The sequence below is a fragment of the Parus major genome, chromosome 20, assembly GCF_001522545.3.
Source record: "Parus major isolate Abel chromosome 20, Parus_major1.1, whole genome shotgun sequence".
In the NCBI taxonomy this organism is placed as follows: Eukaryota; Metazoa; Chordata; class Aves; order Passeriformes; family Paridae; genus Parus; species Parus major.
The window spans coordinates 3441031-3455617 of NC_031788.1; the positions used below are offsets into that span (position 1 = coordinate 3441031).

Genomic DNA, 14587 nt, shown 5'->3' on the forward strand with positions numbered 1-14587 from the left:
GGACACAGCACCCAGAGGTGCCTCCAGGACAGGACACAGCACCCAGAGGTGCCTCCAGGACAGGACAGGACACAGCACCCAGAGGTGCCTCCAGAGCTGGATCACCTCCCTTGGTGGGCTGTTGAGACCTCAAGAGCTTTAGGACAATTTGGCTCTTCCAGTAGTGCTCTCACAGCCACTGTTTGAATGAAATATTTTCATTTTTTAAAATGTTTGTTGTTGAAGAACATGATTGTGAAGGAACAGTGAGGATTTCTGTTGCAGATTGTACAGACATTAAAAAAACCCACAGTTACAAATGAGAGAAAACATGTCTTGAAGAAGAAGAATGTTTTTTTCTGCTGCTCAGAATAATTGAAGAGCCCCGTGCCTGTGGAGAGGAAGCCTCTCTTTTACTCACTATTTTGATTACCTTATTTATTTTTATAGAAATAATTTATGTTTTGTCAGTATCTAGCTTCTCTGTTACTCTGAGTCTCCTCTACTTAGTCCATCTGAAGATAACAGCAAAGCGCACAGAGGAAGAGATAATAAAAATAAATGTATGTGTTAGTAAAACAAACAGTTAAATATTTTATTGATGTATAATGAAATAAATTTTTAAAATCTGATTTTTTACTTTTGTTTGGCAAAAAACAAGCGGTTTACCTGCTTTCTAATCTCTCTTTCATTAGCATATTTAATTATGCTATTGTATTTAATCATCAAAATGCTCAGTAATGTACATTTTGTTCCCAGCCATGGATTGCCATTGCTATGTGTATCCATGATAGATATTTTTAATAAAATCAGTAATTACCCTTTATTGTTCTTTTAAATTGTTATTTTTTAAGTGTGTTAAGGAACAACAGGTTTGGGGTATAAAAGAAAGCAAGCTCTCATTTTGCCATTTCATAATATTATGAAATAAATTTCCTTTAAATAGATGCTAATAAACCTTTTTTAAAAAGCAGTGCTTAATTATCTTGAAGTTGTTTACAAGTGGGGTTTTGGCAGCTGAGCTCTGGCTGTAGCAGTGCTGGGGCAGGTGTTGGGAAGGCTTTGCTGGCAGCTCAGGTCCTGCACAGCCTCTGCTCTCCCTGTGCCCTTGGCCAACACCTGGATTTGGTCTGGGAGTGTGACAGGCACATTTTTTAACAAGTGGAGAGGTCCAGCTTGATCCATTTAAGGGCATTTGGGTTGTTTTAAACTTGTTTTGTTTGGTTCTGTTTAACAAAGTAAAAGCCTGAGATTAGAGAATGTTTTATGGGATTTGTAATGTATCAAATATTTTCTTTTTTTATATATATTTTATATATTTTTATATATATTTCCTTTTTATTTATATTTTCAAGTAGAAAATATCTTTCAGTGCAGAACTCTAAGTAAAATTGCAACTGAAACAAAACCATCTCAATAAAATAATGAAGAGTTTTTTCAGTTAACTGAATTGAAATGAATATGTGAGTTGTGAGGAGAGTTCGGTCCCTGGCTCACCTAACCACATAATCCATTTATTTAACTTATTTCCTATTTCTTTTATAATAGTGTGGTGGCAATCCACCTTTATTGCTCAGAGAATGCCCTAAAATAGCCTGATTTAGTTTATCAGCTGTAATGACACCTGTTTCTTTGTACATGGTTTGGGCTGTAGTGATTGAAGGCCTCACAAACAGGTTGTTTGAGGCCTTCAAAAATCAAAAATCTCTGGTGATTTTTGTGTCAGTCTCACTCCTTTCTTCTCTTTTCTCTGTTGCAAGTCTTTCAGAACACCCCTTGCTGTATAATTGCTCACTTTCATCTCTGTCTGCACCCTGTGGACCAGAGATGATATCTGAAGTGGTTTAAAAGAAAGCAAAAATTAGATCCAAGTATTAGGGGGATGTTCCTTCCTCAGAGAAGGGCAAAGCAAAAACAGTTCCACAGCACTGCAGGACTGGAGAACTCTGTTTAATCAGTGTTTTCATCTGTCACGTCTGCAAAGGTATTTATGGCAGATTTTGGCTCAGAGGCTCAGAAATGGGATGGGCAGGAGCTGTGAGGGCTGAGGCTCAGCAGAGGAACTGCCACAGAAGGACACATGGCACATGGGCTGTCCCTCACTCAGAGAGGTCTGTCCATGGGACAGGGCTGTGGGAGGTGTTTGTGGGACAGGATCTCTTCAAGAGATGAGCAGCACACACTGTGGAGAGGCTGGGTTTACCCTGAACAGCCACACACCTGTGAATTTTGCATTTAAGGTAAACCTCTGGATTATTTTCGCTCTGTTTGCCTTGCTGCTTTTTTTTAATAGTAGGTGTGTTTCCCTAGGCTTGTTTTATCCTGTGGAAATTAAGAGAAGAAGATGAGGAATAAGGAATAAAGTGGGGAGAGAGAAGGCTTCAGCTTTTATCTTACACCCTGAATAAAATCATAGTTGGACACATTTCTGTTTGGTGTTCCTCCTGTAGACCAAGAACACTGTCTTTGAAAATCACAAAGGAAACCTTCCCAGTGCTGGTTCCAGGCCAGGTTTGGTGGGACTTGCAGCTCCAGGTGTCCCTGCTCATGGCAGGGGGGTTGGAACGAGCTTATCCTCAAGGTCCCTGCCAACCCAAGCCTTTCAGAGATTCTGTGCTTATGAGTTTTGTTGCTGTTGCTTGAAAAATGGCCACTGTTTCAATATATTTTGGGACTGAAATATTCTGTGAGCTTCTCCACCACTCTGTGATGCTGACAAATTTATATTTTTTTGTAAATAAAAATTGATTTCCATTTTTCCTGGGCTACAGAGAGAGGCTGTACTGTGCTGATAGTTGGAGAACACAGGTTTTGGTGGCATTACCATCTTCCAGTGCACCCAAGTTTCTCTTTATCTCCTCCCAGTCTGTCTAGAGGAAGGGCTGGGGACTTTCCTGAGGTTTCCAGATTCTGGATGGCTTGTGCTGGTTGGAGTGACTGACTGACTGATGACCTCAGTGTGGGTGTGCAGAGGGGAAGGCAGAATTCATAGCTACACCTGTTTTCTCTCTCTGTATCTGAAAGCATCAGTTCAGGATTCACACAAAGCTGCTGCTCATGCCACGCTCCTTTTTCTTCCCTTTGTGCATTCTCAGTCTCTGTAACCTGCTGCTGGGAAACAGAATTTAATCAGTGCACTGCTAATAAACTCTGCCTGCTGCTCTCCATGGGGTCAGGGGACACAGGCACAGGGCCCCAGATGAGGAGGGACATCTCCACCCGCTGTGGTGTCTCTACTGACAGCAGCAATTTCTTGCAATTAGGCTCCTGCAGCAGGTACTTAACCCTGGGGCAGCAGCTGATTGTCTGTGTTTAACTTCACTCCTCCACTCCAGCTCTGTGTTCAAACCCCAGTGTCCCTCCACGGTTTCCTTTCCTCTCTGTTCCTCCCCTGATGCAGGGTTACAGAGCTGTGACAATTGTTATTGATAATCTAAACCAACCTCTTCTTTTCTATGCCTCACCTTGAGCGAGAGGACGGCAGAGAACAAAATGAGCTCTGTGACACACAATAAGGAATGAGCAAAACTGGCCTTAAAAGTCAGCTTTTCTGTGAAATTCTGATGGCAGAAAAAGCAGTCTCTGGGCATTGTTTGCTCAACAATGTCTTTTTACCTGGACTGAGAACAAGATTCCACTGAAGGAATTCCACTGAAAGTTTGTTTCATTCAGGCCACTTAGAATCATCAAATCATTTAGGTTGGACAGCCCTTTAAGATTAAGTCTAAGTGTTGGCCCAGCACTGCCAATCCCCACAGGGAACCATATCCGTCACTGCCAATCCCCACAGGGAACCATATCCCTGTGCTCTACACCTATATGTGTTTTAAATCCCTCCAGGGATTGTGACTCCAGAAGTTCCCTGGGCAGCCTGTTCCAACACCTGGCCATCCTTTCTGTGAAGAATGTTTCCTCATATCCAATCTAAACCTCCCCTGGCCCAGCCTGAGGCCGTTCCCTCTCCTCCTGTGGCTGTTCCCTGGGAGCAGAGCCCGACCCCCCCGGCTGTCCCCTCCTGGCAGGGATTGTGCAGAGCCACAAGGGCCCCCTGAGCCTCCTTTTCTCCAGGCTGAGCCCCTTTCCAGCTCCCTCAGCCCCTCCTCATAGCACTTGAGCTCCAGACCCCTCCAGACCTGCACATCCCAAGGATCCCAGAAAGGTTCCTGGCTGCTGAGTATTTGCTGCAGCCCACCAGAGTAATGAAAGGTAGCAAAGCATCAGTGGGTGATGAGGTATTAAAAAACACTCTTCAGTCCTTGACTTTGATGTGAACGTTCAAAATGTAATTAATGGTTCAGCCAGGCTGAAATGAAAATACAGCATTTGCACAGTGAAAATCCCAGAGACTGCAATTTTCCTTGTGTGAGTTCAGGACTCATTTCAGTAGATCTGTGGCAGATGTTTCATTGCTTAAGCTTCTTAAGAATTTCCTATTTTTTCCCCCCCAAGCTCTTAGGACACATAGAAAATTTTACTTCAGGGTACACAGTTCACACAGTTATCTGATTTCTTAAGTATTCAAATTGGCCTAGTCTATTTCTATCTTGGTTTGGTGGGTATCTTTGTGTGGTTGATGCTGAGACACTTATTAGCAGCTTTTATTCCATTTCCCAAGTGCAAAGTTACTACTTCTCAAATATTTTCTTGCATTATTTGGAAGCTATCATTTGAGAATACAGAAATGGAGACATTTGTCCAGTTTCAAATATCAACACTACCAGAGAATTGTACATGGATTATAAATTTTCCTTATCTTTTGGAAGAAAATATTATGAAAAAAGTGATGTTAGATCCCATGAATAGGTGCTGCAGACCTTTTGAGACTGAATACTCACAGAGCTAACAGGCAGAAGGAATTATACAGAGAGGACAGTAGGACCACTGCCCTTTAAAAACAACAATACAAAATCTCATCCTGGAAAAGGAGGCTTCTGCTGCAGAGGAAATCAGTGTGGCAACAGGAGAACATTTTCAAAATTATATAGCCTCAGTATTCAGAAAAAAGGAGATTGAAACACAAAAGAAAACTGGAGAGAATATTAAGTTTTCCAGTGCCAGCTTCTATTTGTTTATTTAATTCCAGTTTGGTTTCTTCCTCTCTGAACCTAAAATTTAAGTAGTTTTTACTTACTTATCCTCTCTCTGCTTAAAGATCTCGATGGCCACCAGATGTCAAACACTTACAGCCAGGGACAGCTCAGGACATGGGTGTTTGAGAGCTGTTTTAGGACTGCCAGCCTGAGAACAGATGGTTCTTGGGAAAGATGGGGTGTAGTGGGGTCTGCACTATGGGTTTTACCTTCTTGCTTTGTAACCAAACCCCTCTGTGCTTCACGGGCTGGTTCCTCAGTGCAGAGATTGTTTCAAGCTCTGTGTGTGTGATGGAGTTTACAGCATTTCCAGCAAAGGTTTCAGCAGAGGTAGAAGCTGGCTGAAAGAAACTTTTACCACTTAGAGTCTGGGGTAGGAAAGGAAAGGGCAAATTTGGACAGGATAAGAAAGGAAGCTAAAAACTGCAGGAAATCTTCCCTAACCCAGCTTTAGGCAGATGACTTGGTGAGGTGATGATCAGGTTGTTCCTTACTCACAGAACATCTGACATCCATTAACCAAACACCGTCTAATTGCTGATTCACACCACAACACGACTGATTTAAAGCCAATAATTGTAATTAAAAAAATAAAATAAAGGCAATATAACATTAACATGGTGGTGAATTGGCATTTTCAGCTGCCTTATTTCATTTCTGTGAAACGTTTTAGCCCCATCTCAGCCACGTTCTGAGCTGGGCTCTGCAGCTGAGGGCTCAGTGCTGTGCAGAGCTCAGCAGGGCAAATATCTGCATTTGCTTTTGCTTTTCTTTCCTTTGGATGCATCTCAGAATGAGGCTTGGCATTACCTTTGCTGTTTCAGAAGCTGAATATTTTCAGAGACCCATTCTTTTGTTGGCCTAATTTATCTGTACAATTCATCTGCTGAAACATAAATTTCAGGGATTTATAGAAAATTAATGCTTAGCACCTCATGCTAAGTACATATCTGTATATTCATGCATAAAAAATTCCTAATTTCTAAATTAATCTTTTTTTTGCTTGACACAGCGTAAAAGACTCATTTTAAGAGGTGTTTTCTGGATGCTGAGGGATTGACATGATTTATAGGGAAACCTAAACCATTTGCTAGCTTTAGACCCCTGGTCTCTTAATATCCACCCCATTTCCAAAGTGTCTGCACGTGTGTTTATCTATAAAAAGATGTAGAATACTTTCCCATTGCCAGTCCTTAGGGGATTTTTAGAAGTAATACAGAATATGCAGGTTGTTAAAATGTATTTTCTGCTTATGCATGAGTAAATTGAAGTCAGGGTGGCTGGTGCGTGCTTTATTTTCAAGAATTACTAGAAGGGTTTTTTCTCACTTTAATTATCTCTCAAAGAAGTGTGACTTGTATCCAGGAGTCCTTCCAACTTTTTTGTTCTCATGAAAACGTTTTTTGCATACGTTGAAGTCGTGAGAGACTATGAGAAGTGGGAAGAACTCTGAATTGTGCTATAAATTAAGAAACTTCGTGTGAAATTATGTATTTTCTGATTACCTTGTTCAGGTATATATTGAGCAAAAGAGCAAATACAAGTTGAAGAAATGTCAGATAAATAAACTGACATCTGTAGAATTTTTATGGTCTGACTTATCTCAAACACTGATTTTGCTCAGTCATCCTTCATTCTTTATATCCACATGTCTAGTGGCACATGCATTTATATTTTATATAAAGGGCAGAGTGTAGTCAGAGCATTTGAGTTAGTCTGTTAAAAATAAATTAAGGAACAGCAGGTGAAAATTATTCCTCCACATGAATATTCAAAGTGTACCTCAGCCAGATACTGCAGAAAGAATAATAAAGAGCAAAGAAACTTTGATGGGACCAAGGCTTGGAGATGATCTGAAATTAAAGTCTTATTGGCACAAGGTTGAGATGACTCAGAAAACTTTGACTCTGTCACCCCATTGCCAGAACATCCAGGAGTTTAACAGATGAGAGGACACTGGGATGTTGATCCCTTAGTCTTGATTCTTTCACTCTGGGGCTTCAGTGGGAGCAGAGTGGGTTTGGGGGTGCCAGGAGGGTGGAGGGGCCGTGGAGCTGAATTCAAAGCTCAGAGACTTGAATTCCTTCCTTCCCCAGGGACCATTTCCTGTGTGTTTGCTTCACGTAGGGCTGGACTCACCAAGGTCATTAAGCACTGTCAAGAAGGCCGTCAGCCACTATTATAATTTTTAATTTGTAAGAATGAAGAAAGCACAGTTTACCCACCCCTTACCTGATGGAATCCTGTTGCCACTGTTGGGTTCAGTGAAATTTCACAGGAATCAGGAGCACAACCACTGTTCAGGGATTTCCAGGAGAAACTCATGAACCAGAATGCAGCTATGGATGTTCATTTCCCAATCATTGTACAGCAAGAACACCCAGGCCTGTGGAGTGTTGGGAAGGAAGCCTGATCACGGATGGCTGCCTCGTTTCAGTCTCAAACCATGTTTGTATTTCTCCCCTGCTCCCCAGACCCCGTGCACGGGCCGCAGAACGTGGAGGTGGTCGACATCCGCTCGCGGCAGCTGACGCTGCAGTGGGAGCCCTTCGGCTACGCTGTGACGCGCTGCCACAGCTACAACCTCACCGTGCACTACCAGTACGTCTTCAACCAGCAGAAATTCGAGGCAGAAGAGCTCATCCAAACTTCCTCCCACTACACCCTGCGAGGGCTCCGGCCCTTCATGACCATCAGGCTGAGGTTGGCCCTCTCCAACCCCGAGGGCAAGATGGAAAGCGAGGAGCTGGTGGTGCAGACCGAGGAGGATGGTGAGTTGTGGTGGGGTGGCTTGGTTGGGTTTGGAGGGAAGACTCATCTTCAAGTTGTAAATAACAGTGTAACCCTCTGTTCCACCAGATTGGTGCAGCTTCCCTGGATGGTGTGTCTGTTTTGAGTGTAAGATTTGTAGATTTAAATGATTTCCATTTCACAGCCATGTTCTTGAAAGGGCAAAGGTCCCTGAAGTGCTTGGGCATTTAACAGTCTGAGCAACTGTTAAAGAGCTGTAGGTTTAATTCATGTTCTGAACCACCCAGCAGCTTCCTTTATCATATGGGAAAATGCAATCCTGCTGTTTATTGATTTTTCTTGTGCCTTCAGACAAAAGAAAACATCCCCAAAAAATGAATAGTTCCTTCCTTTCCAGAGTGTAGCTTTTCTTAATAGTGATCTTCTGGCCATCACATTTTATAGAGATCTCAGAAGCAAAATTAATTGTGGGTATAAAAGGATGGTTGTGGATAGAAAAGAACAGTTTTGTAGATGAACTGATGGAAAGCTTCAAAGCATTGTTATCCCACCTGAGCTATTTCAGACCAAGGACTAAATTCCTCTGCTGGGCTGTAGAAGTTGCTGTCCTAAGCTTCAGCTGAAAGTGGCTCCTCCAGCCCCATATGTCACATGGGGAGACACGAAAGGATGGCAGATATTTCAGAACAATGAGCAGAGTTTTTATCAGACAGGCTTGGGAGCACATTTAGTTGGTTATCTCCCACAGCATTAACATTTTGCTGGAGTAGGTGGATTTTTGAGCTGGCCTTGTAGCTGTGATGAAATATAAATCTTGCATTGTTTCTTTACTAAACAAATCAATCTGATTGATTTATTAAGCAAATCAATCTTTCCCATTGATGAAGGTGTGCTGCCCCATAGTATCTCCATGCCAAGGTGCAGCCTGGCTGTTTAGGTGGGGAGTTCTGCTGTTGTGTGGGTGGAGAAGGACAAATTAAATTCCCTGCTGCTGCTCTGCTGTACTGGAATAAAATCATACTGAAATGAGCATCATATTTTCATGGGTTCTGATTTTATTTGTCACATAGTGGTTACATTAGGGTATTGTTATTTGAACCAAAAGTTGAAAGATAAGCCTTTCACATTGATTGTAGCTTGGTAATGGTAGTGCCTTGAGGGATTTTAATTTTTAATTTTATTTATTTTTAACACTCAGCTTTCTGTCTGGTGGCCTTTTGGTGTCTCATGTGTGTGCAGCTGGAGCTGGTGGAATTTTTAACACAGTTTGTTGGGGCTGTTTTTCCCCCTGCAGTTCCTGGACCTGTTCCCTTGGAATCTATCCAAGGAGGACCTTTTGAGGAGAAGATCTACGTTCAGTGGAAGCCTCCAAATGAGACAAATGGCATCATTACACTCTATGAGGTGAGAAGAACAGATTGTTGTCAAGGAATACGTGCCACAGGGCCCTTTTCATGTGTGTTTAAGCCAATCCTGAGCTCTGAGAGATCTCAGCAGGTGCTAAAAGAAGCCTGATTAAAATAGATAAGAATCTTCAAGATAGTCTGTTGCTACCACTGAAAAAATTTCCCAGTTCAAAAAAGTGCAAGATTCCCTTCCAATATTTGTAGCAAATTGAGAGCCACAGATTTCCCCTTGTCTCAGGTGCCCTGTTTCCTTCTGCAGCTGCTCCAAGGTCTGTTTTCATTCTCTTTCTTCTTGAGGTAAAACACTGCTAGGTTTTATACCTACACACTGTAATGATTCCTCTTTCCCTCTCACCAGTCACAGCACTTCCTGGCAGTACCAGCAGAGTGGAACCATCATCCTTTACCTCTTTTTGAACATTTCACTGATAATATTTGTCCATCCCAACAATTTCTCTGATGTCAAAAAAAGTGTAGAGCAGGTTATGGGATGATCACTGAACCAGGCTGTGCTGGATGAGAAATAAACAATTAAATGTAATTCTAGAGTGGTGTTTCTTGTGAAGGTAAGGGAGTATTACTGCTGTCATGTGCTCCTGGTGAAACTCTCCATTAATGTCATGTACACCCAAATATGTGGAACAGGAATGTAAGAGGAGGGAGTCTTTAGGAGATCATGTGAAATGAAATACAGTCCTACAAGAGAAGGTAAAGGCTCTTGGATTAAACAGCAGAAGGTGGTGCACCAGTGCTGGTGAGTGTGTGTCAGTTTATGGGTTTGGTATTTATCTCTGTAAGATTAGAGAAAGTAAAAATAATTTTGTTTTTATGGTGACATAAAACCCCTCACAGTGGCTTGTGCAGCATTTTTTGACATAGGGGGACAAGAACCAATATTTCACACTCTCTTTTGTGCTTTTTGTGCAAATTCACTTTAGAAGAGCCACAGGTGCAAGAAGCAGCTCTGCCACCAGTGATGAGGTTCTGCCCCTTTTCCACCCAGCCTCTCCATTTGGGACAGGATGTCCTGTGATGTGTCTCTCCCAGATGTCCTTACTAGCGCTGGCTCTCTCTGTCACAGTCCAACAGGAAAAATGAAGTTTTTATCATTCACCTGGTTTGACATCACTGAGATCTTACACTCCAGCAGCAGCAACACATGACACTTTCTCCTGTAACTTTTATGTTGTCATTTGGCTCACAAAGGCCAGACTGAGTTTGATACAACAACACTAAACAGATGAACAGAATTTCCTCCTCTAATTTAGTGTTTCAGCCGGGCTGAAATCCTTGACTAAGTCTGGAGTCATCGTTGGTCACTGTTGAGACACTTATGAGTGCAGGGTGCAAATCATCTGTCAGTGCTAAAACAGAACCAAGCCTCATCATTTCATGGTCTTTGAGGGTGTCTCTGTAAGGAATTAGGCAATAAACCTGGCTGTATTTTAAAGGAATTAATCTGAAAAGAATCAGTTACAAGTTCATTTCTTTCTGGCAACACAGGTGACCTATAACAGAATGTATTATAAAATAACCCAAGTCAAATGATGCAAATGATGCAAAAATAACTCCTTTTAATTTTTAAAGAAGCAGTTTCTTACTAAAATATTGCCTTGGGCTTAGCTTGTTGAAAGGACTTCAGCAATCTGAGTAGCTTTTCTGGCTGAGCAGCTGCATGAGACACTTTAATGCCTGCAGGGTTGTGATGCATCATGACAGTGCCTTTGCCCCTGAAGTCACATCATTGCTCCAGTCTCAGTGGAGACACAAACAAATTTTTCTTTTCTGATAATGACTCTCTGCATATTTGGCAGCTGGAGACAAAGAGAAGTCAAGGTGAATTCAAACTCTTCCTCCTTTTCCTACTCTCTCTCTTCTCCAAAAGGATGAACATCTGAGTGTTAGAAACACCCTGAGAACCAGAGTGACTGCAGGTTGTTACAATGAAAATGTTGCTCATTCCTGTCCCTTCTTCCATATGAAAATTCCTAGAGAACCTTTCCACTGTCCATGGAAGCCTGAGACAAGCACATGAGCTGGAGATGAAATCACAGGAGAGCAGGTGCACAACCTGCAGATAACCTGGGCACTCTCAGGGTGGTTTGCTCCCTTTGGAACATGGGGATCCCTGCAGATGGAACCCACACAATTCCTGATACTGTTGCTGGTGTCACTGGGAATTCTGCTCTGTCCTGGGAGATTCAATGATCTTCCAGTGAATTTGCAGCTCTCTGAAAGCTCTGTAATAGTGTTGCTGTTGTTAGGGAGAAAGAAAATACAAAAGCCTGTGAGCATTTATTAAAGAAAAAATATCCCTGTAAAGTATTTATTATATATTCTCTTTATGAACTTGAGTTTGTGGTGTCAGGTCCTGCATTACACCCGGAGGTAGCTGGCTAAATTCACACATAGGATTGTGAGAATCTCTCAAACCCCTCTGGGCACAAACCCTCCTAATAAAAACAAATAAAACTCCACCTTCTCCTCCTAAGTTATAGGTTCCCTCCTCACCATCATCATCACAATCTGATTCATTCTATCTGGATATTGTATTTTCCCTCTAATTCTGTTTTAAAAAAAAATGTTATAAGCTTCTAAAATGCTTCAAAATAATCATGCTGTCTATTCTATTTGCATCCACTTGCTTCCCTTTGGGACTGATTTTTTTCTCAGATCCCTAATCATTCCTGCAGCTCCCTGCCAGATGTCCCTATAACCCAAATTGCCATTGCAGTTTTCATATCCACTGCTTGGGTGCCAACTGGGCTGGGATTCAGCAGCACAACCTTCAGCAAGTCTTTTTGCAGCCAGAAGCACTAATTTCATAATGACTGAATACTTCTAAAGAGCCTAAACAGAATGGAAGGACCTTAATGAACCTTTTTGACTTCTGGAAGTCTCTTCTGAGATTTTTCCTTTAAAATGCTATTATTGCCTTTTAACAAAGCAAGAATTTGTATTTAAAAGTGGTTTAAATCCCTCTGCATTCAGTTGCAGAATTAATTGTTTCACTGGGTACAGAAACAGCTGGATTTTTAAACAGAGGGACCTTTTAGATCCCTTATAATTGCAGTTCTAGATCCTTCTCTAATTGCAGTCTCTTTCTGGGGAGCAGAAACCTCTTGTTCAAGACATCCTGGGAAGCTCTGGGAATTACAAATCAGTTAACCACTTCTGGAAAGATTAGGATATGAGCTGTGTAGAAAGGGAGGATGGAACAGATCATTCTGGGGTGCTGGGGAGCCCAGCAAAGCTCCCAGGTGTGTGGTGAGACAGGAGGTGTCAGCCTGTCTGTCCATCAGGAAAGCCAGGGAGATGCACAGGCTGCTGGTGGAAGGTTTAAAGCCTCTGACAGGTCCCCAGGTGGCTTCAAGGTGTGGAGGCACCTCCAGGAGGCAGGCAGAGCAGTCTGTGCTCAGAAACTCAGCTGACAGCAGAGCTGGGCTTTGCTGGTGCCTTGGTTTGGGTAAAATGCTCCACACAGATGGTTCTGTGTGTGGCACTCATGGAAGAGTCACTATTACACTGTTATTGTTCTTTATTGTCTCTGGGAGCAGCCTGTCAGTGGCATCATTCAATAATATCTCAGTAATCCTGCCCCACAATCAGTCTCCTGGCACACTGAAGGCACCACAACTTGTTGAAATATTTATTTTACTTTTTATTTTTTTTAAACCAGTCCTGAAAAGCTGCTGTGCTTTAAAATCCCTGATAATCAAATGCTGCTCGTTGTCCTCACACCATGTGGGAATTAAGCTTCAAAGCCTTTGTGTACAAAGACATGCAACAAAGATTTATTCCTTTTAATTTATTTTTTCCTAAGTGTGTGTGAAGTCAAACTATTGTCAGACTTCCACTGTCATTGGGCTACAAGGGCAAGCAATCTAATTTAAGGTCATGGACCAGCTCTGCCACTAAAATTCTTCTGCTTTTAGATGACATAAGGTTGTCTTATATGTATGTTTTATGCACCTAGAAAATTTAAGTGAACAAAACTTATTTATATCTGCATTTTGCTGTTCCTTTGAGCTGCTGAGAGCTTTCAGGTGCACTCTGTAAGTGAGGCTGCCTTTTGCATTTATTTTTTTTTTGCATTGTATTTCTGTAAATACATTTTTTGGTGTATTCTATTTCTCAGAATTGTCCATTTTTAGAATATTAATCAGGAAGAAAGGAAAAGAAACCCACCTATCATTGCTGTCTGCAGTACTTGTCACCTTGCCTGGGGGAAGGCATTGTCAGGGGTATTGCAATCCTACCAGCAAGGAAAGGGAGGATCCCAAATATTCATCTCCTTGGCTGGAAAAATGGCTCCCAGACTGCTGAAGTCCTTTCTGTGAGCATCTAGGGGCAATGTTGAAACAGCAAAGTCTCTTTTTTAACATTGTAAGGTGCAGTCCTGTAATCACTTATGTCCTCATCCTTAGGATTGTTAAATCCCTGGTGGTTTGGGGGAAAAAATAAGGATGCATTTGAAGCTTCTAACTAGCTAGTTTTGTCAGTCACTGTTTCTGAAACGTTGTAAATCTCTATTTTGATGCCAGGAATAATAATACAAGGGACTTTCATACACAATTTCAGCTCTTTAATGGGATGCTTGGAGCCTAGTACATCTAATCCCAGTGGATTTGAGTTTAAATTGCACTTCAGAGGCTACAGATCCTCTTAGTTACCATGTAAAATTGCAGTCTGCCCTTCTTCATCTCTCCAGTTGCCAATATGCCATTCCTTCTCCATCACCTCACTCCCTTTTGCTCTGCAGGAGAGGTTGTTACACCAAACTGCCTCTTTAGAGCATCTTGTATAAGGTCAATATTTGTGGGATGCATTGCCTGTATTTATAAAAGGGTGGAAACAAATTTCTTCCACCCTTGGCCCCTGAAAGTGCATGCCTATTATAACAAAAAGCAGGATTATCTGGTGTGATAGCTATGCAGGGATATGCATCCATTTCTATTCATAGCCCTTTTCTAAGCTGTTCAGGAAACCTGATTTTTAAAAGATAAAATCTTTCCAGCTAAAAGATGTTGCAAAAAAAGGTTTCCCAGGAAAAAGCTGCAAGGATTGGGAACTCAGCTTGGCTTAGTCATTTTTTTGTTTATTTAAAGGGGTTTTTTTTTTGGTTGTGAAGGGTAAAAAATGTCTCCCACAAGAAGGAAAACAGCAACCACAAAATCTTGCAACCGATTTTTATAAAACTCTACCATTGAAATAGTGGAAAGATGACAATTCTCAGAAATTGCCTTCAGTGAGAAGTGGCTTTGAATGTTCCCATGAAAATCAATCACGTTACAGCCTCTCAACTGCAGTCCATGGATGCAGGAGACTCCTGGGATGGAGCTTTCTCACCTGAGCTCTGCT

General features: G+C 41.8%; 1 protein-coding gene across 7 annotated transcripts in view; it reads left to right on the forward strand.

The window, feature by feature from the left end:
- PTPRT (protein tyrosine phosphatase receptor type T) overlaps window positions 1–14587 on the forward strand; it is a 435686-nt gene that overhangs the window by 275221 nt on the left and 145878 nt on the right. For all 7 annotated transcript variants that reach the window (XM_015647508.2, XM_033519067.1, XM_033519069.1 and 4 more), the window contains exons 8-9: window positions 7544–7840; window positions 9115–9224. In XM_015647508.2, coding sequence (XP_015502994.1) covers window positions 7544–7840; window positions 9115–9224 — 407 coding nt within the window. The remainder of the gene's footprint in view (window positions 1–7543; window positions 7841–9114; window positions 9225–14587) is intronic.